Consider the following 21,250-nt stretch of genomic DNA (forward strand, 5'->3'; position numbering starts at 1 on the left):
GGCCGTGCAGCTAGTAGGTGGAGGCCCTGGGATTCACACCTGGACGGGCCCACTTTTAGCCCAAAGTCGTAAAGAGGAAAGAAGAGAAAACCAATCGGCAGGGCCATCTTGGAAGCCACGAGCCCAGCCTTCATTACACGTGGAAGAGAGGGGCCCTCCGGACCCAGACTCCCTCCCGGGGAGCCAAGTAGAAACTCCTATTGTGTTGGAATGATTATAAAATGGGGGGGGGGGGCATTTATTGCAGCAGGTGCTCTTGCCGGGCTCCCCGCACAGACACCCCACCCAGCTCTGCAGGCTTCCTGAGAAGGCCGAGCACAGACCGATGCTGGAGGATAAGCAGATGTCAAGAAGGCAAACCGTGCTGGGGACCGTCTCGGGCCTGGGCTCGCTCTCTCGGGAAGCTGGAGGTGGAAGCAGGGGCGGCCGGGGGAGGGCACAGTGAGACCGCCTTCCCTGGTGGGCTCCCCCTGCCCACCTTCCAGACCCTCGGCAAGAGGCAGAGCCAGCTTCTCACACGGGGTTGAGTGAGCCGGAGGTGGGGGGGGGGGGGGTGTTGAGAGGGTCTTGCCAGGCGAGCGAGAGAACACGGGGAGGAGGATGCCACACACGCATTCACAGGGTTGCCTCACCTCTTTGCTCTATGGTCGTAAAACCCACCCACAGATCACACCGAAAACCACCGAGAACTTTTGGGGGAAGCTCCTGTCTGCTTGCTCGGCTCCCCCATCCCGGCCAGGCATCTCCCTTCAGTCCCGTGGGAGATTCTCCCGCCCCATGACAGCGCTCTGATTTCCCAGCGAACGTTCTCCCCACGCACGACGCAAACCATTCTGCCTCGGGTGAACTTGCCGATGCCGTCGGAACGCCCCCCGGGACCTCCTTCCGCAGCTGTTTGTAAAGACCGAGGTCTCGGCGTCCGTCCCGGCGGGAGGGCGAAGGCTCCCTTCTCCTTGGCTTTGCCGGAGCCCCTTTCCCTGCGTGTTAAGCTGCGCGGTACCACCGTATGCCTTTCCCCAGGCCCCTGTGGACAAAACTCCCGTGTCCCCCTGGTTCCCTGCCCTCCGCCCCTGCCCCTGAATCAACGACAGCTCATTGGTAAGAGGTTTTTAATTTCATCTCGGTATGCCATTACGAGTGGAGGAAGGATCTCTAATTGTCTCACTCACATAGGATCTGCTACACTCTCCGACGGATCTCTACAGAAGCCTGCGGAGTGGTAGGGCACCTGCAGGGCTTCTACTCGCCAGACTGGTTTGGGGTTCTTGGTGGTTTGCATAAATTACAAACAAGAGCACACACAAAAAAATCACACAACACAGACTCTACCGTAAGGGAGCGTGTTCCCTCTGGCCTTGCAGACAATGAAGGGGACAAGTCTCTGTGTCCGAGGCTCCGAAGACCTAGAACGTCCTCAGGAGCGAGGCCAAGCCCGAACGGCCCCCTCAGAGGAGCCCAGGCTGATCCCCACCCCCCCACCCCCGCCCCCCGTCTTCCCCATCATCTTGTCTGCTTTCTCAGGAGGCATCCCTGCACAGACGTAGCGGACCCCTAGCACCGCACCTGGAGAACAGGCTGTGAAGTGTCCCTGTGTACAATGGCTGCTGGGGCTTCTGTGCTCCGAGTCCGAAAAGCGAGACAGAGGGAGGAACCCTGCGTCCTCGCTGGATCCCCGCGGCCTCTAAGAGCTCCAGAAGGCTGTTTAAGAAATAGACTCTCTAGAACAGAGGCCAGCAGAGATTTTATGAAAAGAGGCGGACAGAATAGGTAGTAAATATTTTCAGGCTTTCTGGGCCACATACGCTGTGCCACATATTTTCTTTCTTTTTTTAAAGAATCCTTTAAAAATGTAAAAGCCATTCTTAGCTGGCAGGCCATAAAACACAGGCCTGCAGGCCGTAGTCGGCCCAATCCTGACTAGAACACCCTAGAACACTCGAGAACACCCTAGAACCCTCTAGACACCCTGTGTCTAGAACACCCTAGAACACTCTAGAACACCACAATGCCCTCTTCCATCTGCTCAGCAGTAGCCTCCTCCCCATGGAAGGACCCTGGCATCCCCCTGAGCTGCCCTGAGCTGGTGTCTCCAGCCGAGGCTTTGCAGAAGGGACCACAGCAGGGAGAGTCACCCTTGGGGTTCGGGCTACGGGCGGCCCCACGGAGCCCCCTTTGCCCAGTGACCGGTCTGGTATTTTAAACAAATATGGGATATTGGTTTCAGCCCTGCTCATGTGTCCTGGGGGTGAATTAAGCCTCAGTGTCCCCCAGTGAGGTAGGTACATACTGTCAGTCTCATCCCACACCCACAGATGCTGAAGTTCAAGAGCAGAACTGACCTTCCTACTGCCTCCCACAGCTACGCGTCAGAATTTAAAAGAAAGCTGAAGAGTCTCGGCTTTACGTTTTCTAAGAACGTGATCAAGGAGTTTTCGGTCCCACCCGAGCCCTGTGATTCGGCCCCAAAGAGAGCAAGAATCCGTGAGAGAATACGGTCAGCCTCACAGAGCTGCTTTCCAGACCCCGTGACGCTCTCGAAAACAGAACTCAGTCAAGCACTCAAAGCTCAGCCGAGCACTCAAAGCTACGGGCCCAGGTGGAGCAGGCCTCTGGCCTCTCTGCCCTGCCGACAAGTCTCTTCGAACTAAAAATAAAGTTTATAAAAGTAAATTATCTCATTTTTATAACTTAAGTGCATCAAGCATTTCCTTAAATATAGTTCACACGGAAAATAAAGTTACTTTTTCTGTACAGTTGGTGCCTGTCATAATTAGGAATAAACTTTGATGATAAAGTATGGAAGGTTACACACTCACACACACATCTATCTGTCCGTCTGTCTGTCTATGGGTATATGGATGGGTAGACGTACGCACCTCTTGACAAGAGCTTCCCCAAAACGGTGGGAAGTTGTTAGGAGTCTCTAGGTACCTAGTTTGCATGAGAATGTCTATATTAAAAGTCCCTGTCCTTAATGAGAAACACGTCTTCATACCTAAGCTAAGACTCTTATTGGAAACATGAAGCTACGCGATCATTGTATATTCAGTCTTTGGAAATGCCGAGCTACATCAGATCGTCATACAACAGCATCCCCGACAGAACTCCCTCCCCACCCCACCTCTTCCCTGGCCTCCCCCTCCTACAGCCGGCCAACCCCTCACATAGTAGGGTTGGTCCGTGTGGGAGCCCAGCCACAGAACTCGAGGGGAAGACTCAAGAGGTAAAGTAAGAATTCTGCATCGAGTACAGGTGGTCAATGGGGTTTCCCACTCTGGACTGCAGGGGCCCAGCTTCTGAGGTTGCTAGGAAACAGTCACCCAGGTTACTGAGGGAGGTGTCGTCGCTATCCAGGTCGTGGAAAAGGGGCTCCGCACCTGAAATGAAGACGAAATGGTCATGAGGGTCCAGAAGCAGGGACTCCCTTCGGCGCTGGGAAGTGTAGCAGATTGCAGCGAGTATGAGCTGAGCACAGCCGCCCCCCCCCCCCCGCCCCCGTGAGGTTTTCTAGTGGATTCTGAGGACGGGGTGGAGGGAGAGCTATGTAGGAGAGTAGGAGGGAGGTAATCCCCATCCACAGAAGATCTCCCGTGTCCTTTGGGGGCTTGGGTGGAAAGCACGACGACTGAAAACAGTGTAAACAAGGATGTGACAAAGTGCAAATTGGGTGTGGCATGAGCAAACGCCAGAAAGTCTACACAGCAAGGCTGGGGAGCGGGCAGGACATAGCATCGCCAGCTAGAGGGGCTGGGGCAGGGCTCCTAGAGGACTCGGCCCCCAAAATGGTTCTTGGAGGACGACTGGTAAGAAGATAAATGTCAGCGTTGTGGATAAGGCTCAAGAGACCTTGGTGGAAATACAAGTCCCCTCAGACATACCGAGGGCCTGCTGCCTCCCCGAACGTGTCCTGCAGAAGAGACAAGGTTAGGGGACTGACACCCTGGACAGAGAAGACAGTAGGGCAAACTGTGGAGCAGCTCGGGGATCTTTGTGACAAGGACCTAGAGGTACGTCTGTCGGACCCTCCACATGTTTTACCTGCACGGATAGATCTATGTATGTGCAAATGAGCGGCGTTGGTCAGGGAAGTCCCTACAGGGGGCCAGGTCTTAACCAGCATCTGCTATATGCGGCACGTGGGAAGACAGAATTTTTCTTTGATGAAAGCAGTTGTTTGACAAAATCTGTGGGCTGAGGCACGCCGCTCTCACCCTGTTTTGAAGGCCTGCTGAATAAAACTTTAATTGTAGCTCTCAGTGTAACGGATCACAGATTACCCAGGACAGACGCATTCCATAGGCCACTGACCTCCTCTGTCTAAAAATGTGTGGGGCCCTGAGATTGAACTTCAGACCTCCGCTCCAGAGCTCGCCCACTCCATCAGAGTGCCCAGGCCCCAGCTGCTGCCCGCCCAGCAAGCTTGACAGTTGGGGAGGCTAAGCCATCTCAACACCTGGCATTTAAAGCAACCCCAGTGTTGGTGGAGTGGGAGTGGCGGGGGCGGGGGGCGGATACTTTTCACTTCCCAAGTCAGGTTACGTTTCAGGAGTTAACTGAGAGCACCGAAGTAGTATCAGTTGCATTAGAAAATTTGCTCTCTGCGCTTTTCTGTATTTTCTTTCTTTGTCTAAAAGTTTGCTTAATTAAGGCCTCCGGCCTACATCACGGCCGGCATTGCTTGCAAACACGTGGTACCTGGTGTGAAAGGAAAGAAGGGAAATTCGATCACAGCGAACAGGTTTACGATCAAAGTACAGCCTCCTACTTCAACAAGAATCTTTGAAAAGGAGAATAAGTGGGAACATCACTGATGACTGTGGGTACTGGTCTTTCTTCTGCAGCCACTGGTTAGACGATCCAGTGGCATCTTCTGGGCAGGGACTCTGCTTGTAGCTTCGTTGAGCATCCGGGAACTGCACACGTGTGTTTGGGAGGGAAGGAGAGACCCACGCCAGCGAGCCGTGAGCGGTCCCTGTGGGGCCGGGGCCCATCTTACCGTATGGGTGCATGTGGTCTCCCGGCATCTGAGGGGGGGTGAGGCCCTGTCGGAAGGGGTCTGAGCTGTAGACGCCCTGCTCGATGGCCAGGAGCTGCTGTGGGGTGGGCAGAGCCGTGTAGGGGTTCATGATCCCTTCCATCCCAGCGTTCCCACCGCCATTTGTTTGAGCTGGGGGACAAAGAAGAAGGCAGATCATTCTCCATGTGCAGCCCAGGACCCCAGGCTGGACGAGAAAGCCGAGCACATCTTCTGAACTTCATACCCCTCACTGCCCAGTGTTCCCGTCCAGCACTGGCCTTTGCTGCAGCTTCACAAGGAGAAGAGAGTGAGAGGGGCTGGTGCACGTGCTACAGGGAGCCCCAGACTTGGAGGGCGACACGCCGTATCTGCCATCCCGTTATTGCCCCACTACACCATCTTCTCCACCTGCTTGAAAACATCCTCACCACATGGCGGCCGGCTTCCTCGGAGCCAGGGATCCAGCAGAGCACAAAGCAGAAACCGCCACATTTTTTGCGACCTAGCCTCAGAAGCCACACCCTCGGTCACCCCCCTCATCAGTGTCCGAGGGGGACCACACAGGGTGTGAACACCGGGTGGTGACGCTCATGGAGGGTCATCTTGGCTAGATCTAGCCATGGCAAGATCATTATATATGTCCTGAGTCTTGGCTTCCTCATTTATGAAATGGTCAGGAATGAGGTGACATCAGCAGTTTCCAGCCTGTGCCCTACCAAGGGCTATCAAGACCAACCTTGGAGAATAAGGGCAGGGAGGTGCAGTTGAACTTGGAGAGCTTCCTTGAAAGAGATCACAAAACAAACGCGTCTGATGGTACACACAGGTTTGGCAGCCACTGGAGGTGATGGATCTAAAGATCGTTCCAGAATCACTATACTTGGGGCCCGTCAGTTACGTGGGGTTCATGACACTGGCCCGGCTGACCTCAAGGAGCTGACAGGCAGACTCCGTGAGACCGTGTGAATGTGTTTTGGAACAACTTGCTACATTGGTGTATAAAGTTCCAGAGAATAGGGGCCTCACTTCCTGCCTCTACCCTGTGGTCCTCTGAACATGGTCCCATTAACTCTCAGAGACTATTTTCCGCCCGCATCTGCCTACTTAAGTCTGGCCTAGGAGCTGCCCTTCGAATTCTTCAAAGTCCCAAGCACTCTGAGTTTGCGTTCTCATAATGCCTCCGTGCATTCTTCCCCCTTCGAGGGTGTTGGCCTATACGGAGTCAACGTGTGTGGCTCTTCCCAAAGCCCTCTCCTACCTGTGACCCTCTCTGAACTTCCCAGGGGCCCAGCGCAACGCTGCTGACAGGTGTGATTATCCCACCCTGGGGACAGGTGGCCTGAGGCTCCAGGAGACAGAAAGGCTGGTCCGAGATCAAACAGCTTTGGGGGTGGAGCTGGGGCAGTACTCAGGTCTCCTGACCAACTCGCCCCTCCAACCTTCCCTAGTGCCCATGTCCTTGTTTTCCCTCCCTCTCTCTGAATATCTATCTTGCCGTGAAGATACTGTTTGGCCTAGAAGAGAAGAAGTCAAGAGAACTCTGTGCTACAAGAGCCCAAGTGTAGACTGAGCCTAGCCCCGGTATTCAGCACGAGGCAAGTCCACGCAAGGACAGGGGGCCCTGTCTGGGGGCCTGAGAACAATCTCACAGTCCACGGCCCATTGACTGCGGTCCACGGGCCAGCACGGTGGGAGTTTGTTAAAAATGCAGAATCTCAGCCCCTACTCAGACTTTAAGAATCAGAATCTGAATTGTATCAAATTTCGAGTGACTTCTGTGCACGTTGGAGGCTGACAATTCCTGTTCTGGGCACAAACAGACCCCTCAGGGAATCCCACCGGGTGGCCGTTGGGGGCGTATCCCTTTAAGAATGACACAGGTGTAAGAGTAGTTTTTTTATTATTATTTTTTTTAATTCCCTTGAAGGGTGCCACAGCCTGTCGCTCTTGACTCCCTGCACAGTCCTCACACCAACCCCATTAAAAACAACAACAAACGAAGGGGCACACAGGCGGGGTGAGGCGGGGCAGTGTGGCCTAGACGAGCTCAGAATCAGAGAAACATACTCCGGTCCCGACCCCCTGCCTGTTCCTCTAGGACCACGTTCAGCCCTGCAGCGCCCTTGTTTGCTCATCAGTGAGACGGGGAGAGAGTACTTCTCTGCCCCCCCGGGTGGGGGTGCTGTCAGACTCAGGTCAGCACGAGAGCACTCTGTGATCTACACACGTGCCCGACGAGGCAGGGGGTTCCTGTTTTTACTATTTTTTCTTTTTTTTTTTCTTTAACGTTTATTTATTTTTGAGACAGAGACAGAGCATGAACGGAGGAAGGTTAGAGAGGGAGACACAGAATCTGGAACAGGCTCCAGGCTCTGAGCTGTCAGCACAGAGCCCGACGCGGGGCTCGAACTCATGGACCGCGAGATCATGACCTGAGCCGCAGTCGGCCGCTCAACCGACTGAGCCACCCAGGCGCCCCTGTTTTTACTATTTCATGTTATTCTGGGAGGGGGTCAACCACACGGGTGTCCTTTGTCAGCTGATTTGCCAGGAAGGAGAAAGATCTGGGTGCGTCCTGGGCTCCGCGGGGAGTCCGGCCACAGTCCTGGGGGCTCTGCACACAGTCAGCATCACGGGCCTCAGCCCGGTGCCCTCAACCCTCTCCCAGATCCCCCAGGCTCGGTCCCCAGCGAACGAGCCACTCTCTTTGGTGTGGACAGGGCTTCGTGGAGCCCAGAAGTGGCCTTCAAAGAGCCAGGCAGTGGGCAAGGCCTGGACCCTGGAAGGCCCGGCTAGGGCCCCCCCCCCCCCCACTTACCGGAACTCAGCCTCTGGGTGTTCTGCTGGTCCTGCTGTTGCTGCTGCTGTCGCCTGGCCAGCTTCTTCATCTGATGAGGAGAGGGGCGCAGGGTTAGAGTCAGGGGATGGGCAGCGGGCCAGCCTTGTGTGCAAAGCAGAGGGACCATGGGACGTCCCGAGCTCTGACTCAGGAAGGGAGCTGAGCTGGAGGAGCCCCAAGTTTGCCCGGGGCCGCTGCGGGCTCTGCACCTGCAGCCCTGGGAAGACAGCGGGCTGGGAAGCTGGTCTTCCAGGCACAGGACTTCCTCTGAGCTGATAAGCCTTGCTGCTCATGCCGTGACAGTTTCACGTGCAGTGTAAGCGTGGGGATGCGGGACGCAGCCCGGCTTAGATGTGTGGCAAGCGGCTGCTGACTGACAGGGTGTGACGTGGGATGTGCCCCCAGGCGGTTCCCACCCACTCCCCCACTTGCTGGCCCCCATGACTGAGATGCCTCCCAGGAGATCCGTGCCTCCAGGTAAGGAGCTGGTCTCCCAAAGCACCCTGTTAATACTAAGACTTCCCAGAAGGAACATTTTAACCCAACGCTTCCCAGACTGTGTTCTGGGGGAAGTCAGGGCTCCATGAGACCCTAAGAAAAACAAGCAAACAAAAAGTTCTCTCCTGCAACATTTCTCAAGGCTTCAAACTCCTCTGCTTCGCGAACACATTAGGCTATGGGGACTCTTAATCCTATTGAAACATGGAGTCCTTTCAGGATTGAATACACATCAAGTGCCCTATTCTAAAGAATTCAGTTAGGGCAGTGCTATCTTAACCAATCACAATCAGATAATGAGATATTAACGGATCACCTACTATGGATTAGGACCCCAGACATATGGGCCATGGGCCACATGCATTTTTAGGGGCAGAAAACCAATAAATGATCGAGGCAGGGCAGTACAGACCTTGGTAGGATCCAGAGGACAATATGATGGTTGGGGTGTATTTGGGGGGCACTGGGAGAGGTAAGTAAAAGCATTCATCCTACTGTACCAGGGTATCACCTTAGACTGTGTGCTATGTAGGTTTCTCTTCGCAATTTTAAAAGAACTTCGGTGTCTGGGTTAAATAAAGGTGAATGAAAGAATCTGCTTTTGTATTCTGGCAGACGGCTAGCCAGATTCACAGTCATGGCCACCAGGAAAATCAAAACCATTTCACCAGAACAAACGCCCTCTCCTTCCCCTTCTGCAGGGCTGCTGTGGCTGACGTGACTGTGGTCAACAGAATTCATTTAAATTTTTAACTTTATTTTAGACAAAGCATGAGTGGGCGAGAAGGGCAGGGGGTAGGGGCGAGAGAGAGAGAGAGAGAGAGAGAGAGAGAGAGAGAGAGAGAGAGAGAATCTCAAGCAGGCTCCACACTCAGCACGGAGCCCGACGTGGGGCTCGATCCCACAACCTTGGGATCATGACCTGAGTCAAAATCCAAAGTCAGACGCTCCACCGACTGGGACACCCAGGGGACCCTCAACAGAATTTCTGAATCAGGAGACCTATGAGTTCTGTTTAGAAAATCCGTCCAACAAGCTCTGGTTGGAAAACCCATCTGCAAGTACGAAGTCCTATTGTATTATTTCAGGAAATGAGCCACACAGAGATAGACAGCGGTAAGAAGCAGATTACCTTAGCTCTCTGGTTCTGGAACCACACCTGGACGACACGGACGCTCAGCCCTGTCTCTGCGGCCAGGGTCTCCCTCACCTTGAACATCAGAAATACAGAAACATTGGCATCTCAGAGGAGGAGCTGAACATTCCCTACACGATGCCTAGGGAGGCCGGCCGGCTGCATCCTAGATGGTTGCCGGCTAGTGTTTAAGGTCCAGCCTGATCCCAAACGCAAGACCATTGCTTCCCTTCAAGTGGAGAGAGGTCCTTCACCAGGCGAACAAAGAGAGGAATAAATAATTTAGATGTGCATTCCAAGAGGCGTTTCTCAGTTTCTCTTACTCTGGAAATCAGGCCTTCGGACGGTTCTGGAACATTAGCGAAGTTCCATGTGGACTAACCTACTTAAGAAGGATGGAGGGTGAAAGTCACTTTATGTAACAAATGGCTCTCTCTTGTTCTCCTCCGCCGGAATTCATCGACCTGAATATTTAGTTTGGTCTCTCATAGCTCTAGGGGGGGTTTGGGCGTTTCATGGCCACTCATACTCCCATACCCTGAGTGAGTCAAGAGCCTTCTGGAATCTGGCAGAGCGAAGCAGTCAGCTCTGGCACAGCTCTGGCACAGCAGAAACAGGACAGTCAGGGTCCCTCTAATGACGAGATGGGTTTAAAAGCCGCCCTCCGTGCAGGCACGTGGTGAGGTGCGGGCCAGGAGGGAAGAGGCCAAGAGCAGAGCCTTCCCAAGAAGGAGTCTGAGAGGCGCTGCCCTGTGGCTTACGTCCTGGGGCGGAGACGGGACTGAAGGCACAGCCGTGAGCACAGCTCCCTGGGGGCTTGGGGAAGGACTCCCCCTTTCATCACACCACTTGGGCCGAGGCTTAGGAGAAGGGAGATGATGAGACCGGATCTTTAAAGCACATCCTTCTGCTAAGCCAACGAAGAGAGCAGTGGGCCCCAGCCCCACCTCCACCTGCTGAAACCCCATCCGTGTTTCAGAGGCCCGGCTCAAAACGCCACCTGCTCCACAAAGCCTTGCCTGAGTCCCCCGACAGAAGAGACCTTTCCCTTCCCCGGGCTCCCACGGCTCCCGGCTGCCCCTCCAGTATGGTCCTCACCGCTTCCTCCCCGGTGTTAGTTATGTGCACATGCGTCTCCTCCCCGCCGGCGGCCTACAGCCTGCCCGGGGACAAGCACTGGGCACAGGGCCATACAGAGGCTGGGAGTCTAGTACATGGAGGATAAGTAATGAACGAGGGAGGTGATCATTTGTCCTCGGGCAAGCCTACTTTGGGGCTATTTCACTTCCTGCCAGCACCGCCCCTGAAGCCCAAGGAGCCACAAGGACACAGAAGGAAAGAGGTGTGCAGGGACACTTGTCAGAGGTCACATGTCATGGCAGACGATATTACTGTTTCGCAAAGAGCCACCCTCCCTCCGCTGCTCCAATTGGTGGGCCTTCCTCACGCCTCACACGGAGTTAGCCACGTGACTTGCTTCCACTTGCTTTGGGATGTGCGAGGAAGTGGCACGTGTGATCCAAGGGGGTGGGCTTGCCTGGTGGGACGTGGCTCCTGCCATCCTCATGAGAACAGCCTGGTCCCTCAGCCTGGAGCCCCAGAGAGACAGGTGGAGAAGGCCTGACCCTGAGCCCAGCTGGGCCACAGCCAAGCCACCGTCCCGGGGCAGGAAAGCCAGGTCTGCAGGAGCCACTGAGACTTTGTTTGTTATTACAGCAAAAGCTGACTAAGAGGGACACAGGAGAAACGGTGCTAAATTTTCGAAAAATGTATTTCCTCCACGAATTTCCTATTTGTACTGTGTAAGTAACATAACTGAGCATACAGCAGGCAGTCATTAAATGGCGGGTGCTTAATAAATGGGTGTGGCTCTTTGTGGGAGAGACTGCTTATTGTCTCCAATATCCAATCCCCCCTCCCTCCTATTAGCAGGTGGATCCCAAGCTGCGGCAGGGCACGTGGTCACCCAGATAGACTCATCTCCCAGCCCCACTTGCGGGAGGCGCGGTCACGGGATTCAATTTTGGCCGCCACGGATGAGAGAAAGTGATACAGAGAATCTCGGGGCACGCCTTCAGTAGGCAAATGCTTGCCCTCCACACCCTCCTTCTCCACCATGGTGGCTGGAAACGATGGTGACAGCTAACGCGGCCCCTTGGAACCAATGACGGATAATACAGCTCCCTGCCAGTCTCAGATTGCTCACTCTGGACTGTGACCGAAGATGGAAGTGAACTCCCACCTCCTTAAACCACAGACGTTCACGGCAGCCCCATCTGTAACGGCCCCAAACTGGAAACAACTCAAACATCCATCAACAGATGACCGGACAAACCAACTGTGGTACGTCCAGCCACGCAGTGGGATACCATTCAGCAGCGAAAATGAACGAACTGAGACGTGGATGAACCCCCAAACCACCACTCCAAGTGGAACATACTAGACCAAGAATAGGTAAATAAATACATTCCACAAACCACCGTGTTTTTACTGCCTTTGTTATAGCCTCTGAGTCTATACCCCCAACTGGTACCTGTTCCTAATCGTCCTGCTGCTCTCCGTGTATTGAGCAAGCAGCCAAGCGAAATGGGTACACGTGCACACAAGTACAGGGAGATTCCATCATGGCCCTGGCCACAGCATCAGGGATCTAGAATCTCCAGGAAGGCCGCAGGCTACCTGCACAGGCTCGATCTGAACCGCCTCCCCCACCGCCCTGACCCCCAAGTGCACCCATCAACACCCCAGAGGAGTGAAGGGTACACACAGACCAGGGGGGCCCGGCCCCCTTTCCTCCCTTCTTCCCGCCCCCCACCCCCACCCCCACCCCCGTACCTTCCTGCACGGCTTGGAGGAAACTTCAAACGAGGCTTTGAATGCTCTCCTCTGTTGGGTGGTCAAGATGGTTCTAGGACGTTTGGGGCGCTTATGGTCCTTGCCGTCTTCAGCGGCTCCTTTCCCTGCGCCATGGACTGACTTGCAGAGACTTTCTTCATCATCACTTTTGCCTAAAAGCAGCAGAGAACAATGCGTTAAGTTCTTCGAGGCTGCTTCCTGGAGCTGTATGTTATTCTATAACAAGGCGCTTGGGTCCACGTTCCCAGGATGGCTTTATATGTGAGTGCAATAACCTGCGTGGGGTTGACTCGAAAGGAAGGGGCTAAGGAAAATACTTCCAAAATCCAAAGACAGAAACCACCAAGTCCGCCATTTCAGCTCAGAACTTTCTCCCGGAATGGCTGTCCTAGCTCCACACTTCCTAACTGTGCGACTTTGGGCAAGTTACTTAACACTCTCTGACTCAGTTTCCTTATCTACAAAATTGGGGTTGAAGAGAACCTACTGCATTGGGGTTGGAAGGTCTAAATGGGGTCACCCACAAGACACGCAAAATGCTACTTGGGGGCACCTGGCTGGCTCACTCAGTAGAGCCTGCGACTCTTAATCTCAGGGTTGTGAGTTTGAGCCCCATGTTGGGCATGGAGGCTACTTTAAAAAAAAAAAAATACTGGGGCGCCTGGGTGGCGCAGTCGGTTAAGCGTCCGACTTCAGCCAGGTCACGATCTCGCAGTCCGTGAGTTCGAGCCCCGCGTCGGGCTCTGGGCGGATGGCTCAGAGCCTGGAGCCTGTTTCCGATTCTGTGTCTCCCTCTCTCTCTGCCCCTCCCCCGTTCATGCTCTGTCTCTCTCTGTCCCAAAAATAAATAAACGTTGAAAAAAAATTAAAAAAAAAATACTGCTTGGCATATAATAAATGTCCAATAAGCACTGGTTATTATTTCTTAGATGTCTTTTTTTTTTTTTTTCAAGTCCAGACCTAGAGAAATTTTGGATAACTTCCTGGACACTGTGTCTGAAATTCGAGCCACTGTCAGGAGACAGAAAATACTACTGTTTCAAAGGCTGTAAGAGCACCAGCGTTCGATTACCTGCGGAATGCACACAACACGGGTAGTTAGAACTGCTCCGGTATAGAATGAGTAACTACCAAAGGAACTGTTTATATTTATGTGGATTCCTTGATGAGCAGTGACCAATACAAAGAGAACTTCGGAAGCAAGTAAAGCCTTCAGCGCGTGTCACGTTCTCTCCCAGGCTACCTCCTGCAGCCCACAGACCTCACACTCCAGAGAAGATGCTTCAGGGTCCGGGAAGTCCCCGTGTGAAGGAGGCGTTTTCCTTCTCTCAGCATTAAAAGCCACTGGCAGTTATGTGCTCACGTCACGCAAACAAGAACCTCGTTTCTCTCCGGGTCCTCACACCGCTCAGCTGTCTCCTTTCCTCCAGAGGACAGCCTTGTCCCAAGGGCTCCGGTCTCCTGACGCTGCTCCCCTTCGGGACCACCCCCCCCCGCCCCGCCCCATGTGGGAGCTGCACATGCTTGTTCATCCCACCCTCCTCCGTAAAGGATACTCATCTGCACGTGCCATCCCGGTTTTGACTTTTGTGGAATGTTCCAGGACAACAGCCTTTTCCGTCTACGAACATTTAAGCGTACACTTGGAACATGAAGGAGCATTAAGCTTTGAGCACCTTGAGGGCATGGCCCTTTCAATGTCATTGCATGGGTCTGATGTAGGCACACCTGGGACCCCATCCAGCTTGGCCCCCCAGTGTAAGCACATGGCGCTATGGGAGTGCCATCATGCGCTGTGCCTCAGTTTCCCCACCTGCACCCCTGCAGCGATAGCACCCAGCCGTGGGCGGCTCAGGGGCAGTGCTGCTGTGGGCAAAGCAACTAACACGGTCCTGGTGCATAGGAAGCTCGACATTGAGTGGAAGGAACGCCCTTTCCTTTCTGCCTCACTCCCCTGGAGAGCACAGGGGAAAGGCCCAGAAAGACTGAAGAAGAAGAAGAAACCGCATGACAAGGAGTCGCTACTCTGGCATCTTCCCCTCGGAAGTGGCTCTTCCCAGGGCAAATCCAGTCAGCGGACCTCAGCCATCCCTCCATAGCAAGGGGTTTGAGGATCTTTCGAGAAGGAGATTTTCAGAATGGCAAGGAAAAACCAAGCACAGAAGAACTAAAAGCCACAGGCAAATAAAAAGACCCCACAAGAAGAGAGACCATAGGAAAAAAAGAAGCCGCCGACTCCCCACCTTCACCCTTGATGGACCCAACATCCACTGCTCGGAGACCCCGCAGAGGCCAGTTCCTTCCACGAGGCCAATAATTCTGTCTGCTGGTGGAGTCCTCAAGGTCAAGAGGGTGCTCCTCTGGTAACAGGGAGGACTTCAGTGAGTTTTCTTTGCAAATGGGCTGACAACCCCATCCCCACCCCCAGGATCATACAGATCTCCTCTAAGTCCAGGGACTAAAAGGGGTTAAGTCTGGAACAAACGACTTGCAGATCCAGAGTGCGATTGTACAATTCACTACATAGTACACCGGAAACTCCCAGAACACTGTATGTTAACTATACTGGAATCAAAAATAAAAGCTTAATTTTTTAAAAAAAGGGAGTTGGAAAATATAAACCATTTTATCCCAGATTAAAAAAAACATCAAATCCAATTTTTATAATTTAGAAACCTCCTATCTTATGCCAGTTTTGTCCATAAAGCGGTATTTGCAAACGTCTTCTGAGCCAGGCTGATTCTCCTGAAGCCATTCCTCACGCAGCCTGACGCAAATGTTTGTTGATAACTGGGAAAACATAACTACTGAACGTGTAAAGTCTAAAGTCATGCTAGATTCCTTGATGATGGCTCATCTCCGCGGCCATCATTTGGGAAAGCAATGCGGTATAGATAACACATGGGCTCGAGAGTCCCAAAACTCAGGCTTAAACTTGGGTTCTACCAGTGAGGATGTGTGATTTGGCCCAAATTTCTCAAGGCTCCATTTTCTCATCAGGGGAAGTGACAGCGTCCCTGGAGTTCCATGAGAGGATATGTGTGTAAAAGGTTTAGCGTGGTGTAGAAGGTAACAGGTGCTTGGTAAATCATCATCACCATCATCATGACCACTACTCCAACATAAGAGGAGTATTCTTGATCGAGACACATGTTTTCTGTTAATAATAGCTGCCTGCTTTCGGGAGTCTGAGTTAAGGGTTTACGAAGCCAGCGTTCACTTCTCTCTTGGCAGACGTGACCCCAGCCAACGCTGCGAGTCGGGTTTTGCAGAATGTGAGTGTGTCCTTGCGAGAAGGAAGGTGAAGGGAGGGAGAGGGGTTGGGCTGGTTCCAGAAGGAAGACGTTAACCGCTGAGGTTTGTTCGGAGCCCCAGAGGCAGGGTGGCGGAGCCCCCCCCCCCCACTCTGTGTCACTGAATCTGTATGTCCGCTTGTCTGGGATACGGGCACCCTCCCCAGGAGCGCTATTCTATCCTGAACAACGGGGAGGGGGGAACAGAACTACCTCCCAGGATAACCCCGGCTGCCCACTTCTGGAGGATGTGGAGAGCACCGATGCTCTCATTCACCCTCCCCACACCCCTATAAGAGGAGAGACAAAAACATCTGTTTTCAGAAGACGAAGGAGAGGGGGGCCGGGGGTGAGGGAGGAAGGGCAGGAGGGGGAGGACAGAAAGGAGATTAAGATTTGTCTCTGGGGTTTCTATTGCTTTTGTGGGTACACTTTCTCCCTATTTTATTCCTCCTTTCTGCTACTAATTTCTCTCTCTCTCTCTCTCTCTCTCTGTTCCCTCAGGTCCCACATTTTGCCTTCCAAGAGGCCTTCATGCTCTAGGCCAGGGGCCTACAAACTTTTTTCTTTTTTTTTTGGTAAAAGACCAGAGAGTAAATATTTTACTCTTCGAAAGCCTTAAAGTCTCTACTGCAATGACTCAACCTTGCCATGGTGGTGCAAAAACCACACTACAACAGGTGTGGCTGTGTTCCAATAAAACAGTATTCCAAAAAACAGGCACTAGGCCAGATTAGGCCTGCATGCCACAGTCTGCTGGCCCCTCGTCCAGACCTCTCTTGACCTCCTCCTATTTTCCATCAAAACTGACACATCCTACGTCCCAGTCTTTCGGATTCTGACTCTGGGGACAGGAAGCACCCAGGTGACACGGAGGAGTCCATGATTAGCAGAGCCTGATGTGTTTGTTCTCTCCCACCGTCAAAAACGTAGATGCACTGAACACAAAATGCCTCCAACCAAACAGTCACCGCTGTGGAATTTCAGGTGTCCTGGCAGATCCGAGCGAGGGAGATTATGAAGACCGAGCACGGAGAGGCCTTTTGGCACCTCTCAAAGTGCCGACAGGTGCCACGACCCAGCTGCCAAGGGGAACTCAGGCCATCGCTAACCACCTCCCCGCTTTTATCTGCTGTGTTGTAAATATTGCGGGCATAACGGTGCCCTCTAACTGTCTTGGGGAATTTCCAGGCTGTTCCTGGGATGTTCACGGAGGCTCCCTGCCTCCTCCTGCAGCAAGGCCAGGCCTGTCTGACTCTGACCCCAACTTCTCCATAAAAATACACAATGCCTGGGGCACCTGGGTGGCTCAGTCGGTTAAGCGTCCGACTTGGACTCAGGTCATGATCTCATGGTCTGTGAGTTCGAGCCCCGCGTTGGGCTCTGGGCTGACAACTCAGAGCCTGGAGCCTGCTTCGGATTCTGTGTCTCCCTCTCTCTCTGCCCCTCCCCCACTCACGCTCTGTCTCTATCAAAAATAAAATGTAAAAAAAAAAAAATTTTTTTAAAACACACAACGCCTGAAATACACCCTTAATCGATTTGTCCGAGAGAAAGAAAAAGTTCTAAGAGAGCTAGGAAATTCCTCCCAGGACCCACAGGAGCACTGGGGAGTAGAAGACGGAGAGGAACCTTCAAACAGCAGAGCCGTGGGAGGAGAGGCAGGAGGGCCCCTCTCTGTTGCCAGAGGCTCCCACACCCAGATGCAGGCCAGAGCGATCCCTCATAATTTAAGCTGACACCCCTCAGTGGAGATGAAAGGAACACTACTCGCTGTCTCCGACAACAAATGTCAGCATCCCTGGAGGCCATTTAGACACAAACACAGCATAAATCTGACTCCTAGTGGGGAAGGCCAGAGATTAAGTCTCCTCACACAGCCTAACAGAGTGAAATGAATTTGCTTGGCATAAAGTTTGAACATGTTTCTCAGGGTCTTTCTTTCCCTTTTCTCATAAAAAAAAAAAAAAAAATCTGGAATGGTTCAGGGCTGTTGCTTCCCCCTTGCCTGGCCCTCCCACTCGTTTATGACATAAGGAATCGCAGATGAAAGCACCAGCCATGCTTTATGGCCCCGAGACGGGCTGCCCTACCTGTGGGGCCTCGGAGATTCATTTCAGGTTGTTGGAAAAATCCCAACGGCCCATAAACAGGGAAAGAGATATCTGAGCTTGGCCCGGGAGGTGAGGGTGAGGGAGGGGGGCAGAGACCCTCATGGTAGGGAAGGGAGAGGCAGGAACGGGCCTTAGATGCCTCCCCAGCGATGAGCCTCATAAATGTCCTTCAAGCTGGGGGAGGAGAGGAAGGGTCTGGGACTCGCTGGGGGGGGGGGGGGGGGGGCGGAGGGGGAGGGAAGGAAGGAAGGGCGGAATTTATGAAGACAGGGTATATGAAGACAGGAAGCTATCTCGGTCACTGCCCTGCGCTACAGGATTGGAATTGCATTCTCCCCGAACACGGCAGCAGTTAACTCCAGATGCCGCAGCATCTAAAATCCAACAGGCAAGAAGGAAAGTCCTCTAGAAAAGTAAAGTCCCTCCAGCTACTGTTTGAAACCACCTTACACGTGGCTCTTCGAGGAGGTCTCGACTCAGACCCAACTCAGGTTCCTATGAAAGATCTGACTTGGAACTGGTTCATTTCGTCAGGCACTGTACGGGGACCATTCTGGGACACGCACATGATGAAGATTCAGCCTCTGTCTCCCACGGACATTGAAAGGTCGGGTGTATCAGGTGAATATACAAAATATAGTGAAACGTAACTCTGGCCATGAAATAGGACAGCTGGATGCTAGCCTTCATTTCGCTCCTCAGCTGTATCCCCTTGGATGAAATTCCCTACATCTCTAAGACCGAATTTCTTCATCCACAAGATAACATAAGAATCCTTTCCTCTTACCTAATACTCGGAGTGCAGTCATTTTACAATTGCATTGGTTCATTGTCCCTATCACAACACTATGAGGCAGGAAAGGTATGTGTGTGTGTGTGTGTGTGTATACATATACGTATATACATATATACGTATATGTATATGTATGTGTGTGTGTATATATATATATATATATATATATATATATATATATAATAGATGAGTAAACTGAGGCCCCAGGCAGAGCGTAGCGTTGCCTGAGGGCACACAGGGGGGATGCTCTGTCTGGTGCCCCCATGCCCCCTCTCCCTGCCTAAGCTGCCTCATAGGATTGTGACAAAGATCCAAGGGTGCCTGGTATTTGCAAAATATCAGGTACTGCCCAACCGCAGCCGGCGTCCCTGTTATTAAAGAGCGAGGAAAGAAAGGCTCACGGGCAAGGCTTTCTCTGGGGTGGGTCATCCACCTGGAGCTCCTGCTGGAAAGCCATTCTCTTCAGTCCAAGAGGGACAGAGCCTCCCCTCCCTCCCCACACGTGCCCCACCACTGCGATCCCCACAAAGATCTCCAGTCTTAAGGCGCTAAGCCCTTCCAGAGCAGAGCACACAGAAGCCAAGTGCCCTCCTGAGTCAGGCCGGAGGTAACGTGTCCCAGAAAGGCACCTTTGTTCAGTGATGCCCACCATGGGTGGGGGCTTCTGTGCCAGGCAGAGGGAGGGGCCAGCCAGGACCCGAGGGAGGGACATCTCCACCCCTGGGAATTACCCAGGTAGATTTGCATCAGTTTGGGGTCTTTTTACATCTGAATAGGCTTTATGCTAATACCTACCCTGCCTCTTCACACACACACACACACACACACACACACACACACACACACTGCATCCTCTGAGTTCCTCCATTGCTTTCCCAGTTTTAATAAGAGCACATTTACATGCAATCCAAACTGTTAAGCACTGGTGCAAAAGTTCTCACTGCCTCTATGCATAGATTTGTCCTATATGGAGAGACGAATAACCAGGATATCAGAAGACTCCTCGATACCAACATCACTAAACAATAGCCATCACCTGTGTAGTTTTGATGTGGCTAGTACCAGAGAGGGGGACTGGAAGCTTCTAACAAGTCAAATCAGGTATTGGGGGCCCAGCGCTCAGCCTCAATAAAAGCTCATTAATCCAGCTGCCCAGTGATTCACTAGGCGTGGGCTGTGATACGCATAACACTGTCCTAGGTTAATATTAATAAGGTTGGAGTGCATTTGCTCTGGTTTAGGAACACTTAGGTGGATCGAATACTAGATCTCTTTGAAGTAGTCCAATTTTGCTGCATTAATTATCTTCAGGAGGATAAAGTTATCTGAGAAAATGAAATTGTTTAAGTCAGGGTTGCGAGATAAAGGGTTCTCTCTCCAAATTAAAAAGAGAACCAGACAACAATCCTCGAGGTGACTGGGGAGTTGAGTGAGTTGGACGACACTGTAAATGGCCTCATTGTGGCAGGGAATCCTCTCTGGACAAGTTCATTGTGGACTTCATCATACACAGAAGTTGCCTGGATGACCACAGCTGATCTGACTGCCTGTGTGCCCTTGGCAGAGACATCCCGGTGGTGATTAGGCCCTCTGCTGGTTTGAAGAGGCAGGCTGAGGCCAGTACCCACCCAGGTCTGTGCCTTCAGACTCCAGTCCATTCTGCAAACCAGTGAGAGAATCAAAAGAGCAAAGTGAGGTCAGACACACAGTATCTACTGACCTCCACCACTCACTGGCTTCATGATCTAAGGTAAAGGACCTAACCCCCCTGAGCCCTACCTTCCTAAGTTGTAAAATCAGGGGAAGAAAGACCTGCCACGCCTCCCTAACAGGGTTGTAAGAACTCAAAAGCAGAAGTAGGTAAAAGCCCTTAAAAAAATTGTAAAATACCATAAAAATGCAAGATATTTTCAATATTTTCATTTTTACTATGTCTCTTGACTGCTTATGAACCTACTGCATATCCCCACTGTGAAACCCACACTCCCCATATGGGATGTCCCATCATTCCACAACTACATCTGGGTGTGTGCCTACCACGCCCGGGCTTTTTTCCAGACAGGAGGTGAGGAGGAGTGGACGACAGCAATAAAGTCTCTGCCTTCCTACCTCTATTGGGAGAAGACAGACAATGAATAAAGAAAGAAAACCATAAATCAGCCCACGACCATGTTAAATATGCCAGGAATAAAACAAAATAGAGCAACAGGCTAGAGAATGACTGGGGAGGGGAGGGAATACTTCTTTTAGTGCCAGAATTCTGTACCAAAAGACCCGAATCTCCTGAGGACAGCCTCACCTGTCTTCCATGACAGTTCTTTTCTTTTCCAAAAACGCTGAGCCCATGTTTGTCTGCCTCAAACGTTTTAGAGACCCAAGAATATTCAAATTATATATTGCTTTACATTCTCTAACCACTGGAGCTGAAAAGAATACTATAAACTCTTAAGTGTGGATTTTTTGAAACAAGTGCTGCCCTGGACTAGTAGGAGAATCCTGTCAGGCCATACTTCTGGAAGTAGTATAGCAAAGGGGTGAAAAGCATTGCTTTACCCTCGAATATTTTACTCCATCATTTTATCATTTAGCTGGTGCCCTTGACCAAGATGCCGGCATTAAGTCTTGGTCTTCCCATCCATAAAATAGGGTTAAACGCCCCTGCCCAAGAGGCTAGTAATAATAAATTAGACCACTGATGTATAGTA

General features: G+C 52.2%; 1 protein-coding gene across 2 annotated transcripts in view; it reads right to left on the reverse strand.

Moving 5' to 3' along the window:
- Positions 1-1,092: 1,092 nt before the first annotated feature.
- Positions 1,093-21,250, reverse strand: part of LMX1A (LIM homeobox transcription factor 1 alpha) — a 161,282-nt gene continuing 141,124 nt past the window's right edge. For both annotated transcript variants that reach the window (XM_045455410.1, XM_045455409.1), the window contains exons 5-9: positions 12,325-12,497; positions 9,487-9,564; positions 7,836-7,905; positions 4,997-5,167; positions 1,093-3,377 (exon numbers count right to left, since the gene is read on the reverse strand). In XM_045455410.1, the coding sequence (XP_045311366.1) occupies positions 3,217-3,377; positions 4,997-5,167; positions 7,836-7,905; positions 9,487-9,564; positions 12,325-12,497 (653 nt within the window). In that variant the 3' untranslated portion in view covers positions 1,093-3,216. The remainder of the gene's footprint in view (positions 3,378-4,996; positions 5,168-7,835; positions 7,906-9,486; positions 9,565-12,324; positions 12,498-21,250) is intronic.

This window comes from Leopardus geoffroyi, chromosome C3 (assembly GCF_018350155.1).
Source record: "Leopardus geoffroyi isolate Oge1 chromosome C3, O.geoffroyi_Oge1_pat1.0, whole genome shotgun sequence".
Lineage (NCBI taxonomy): Eukaryota > Metazoa > Chordata > Mammalia > Carnivora > Felidae > Leopardus > Leopardus geoffroyi.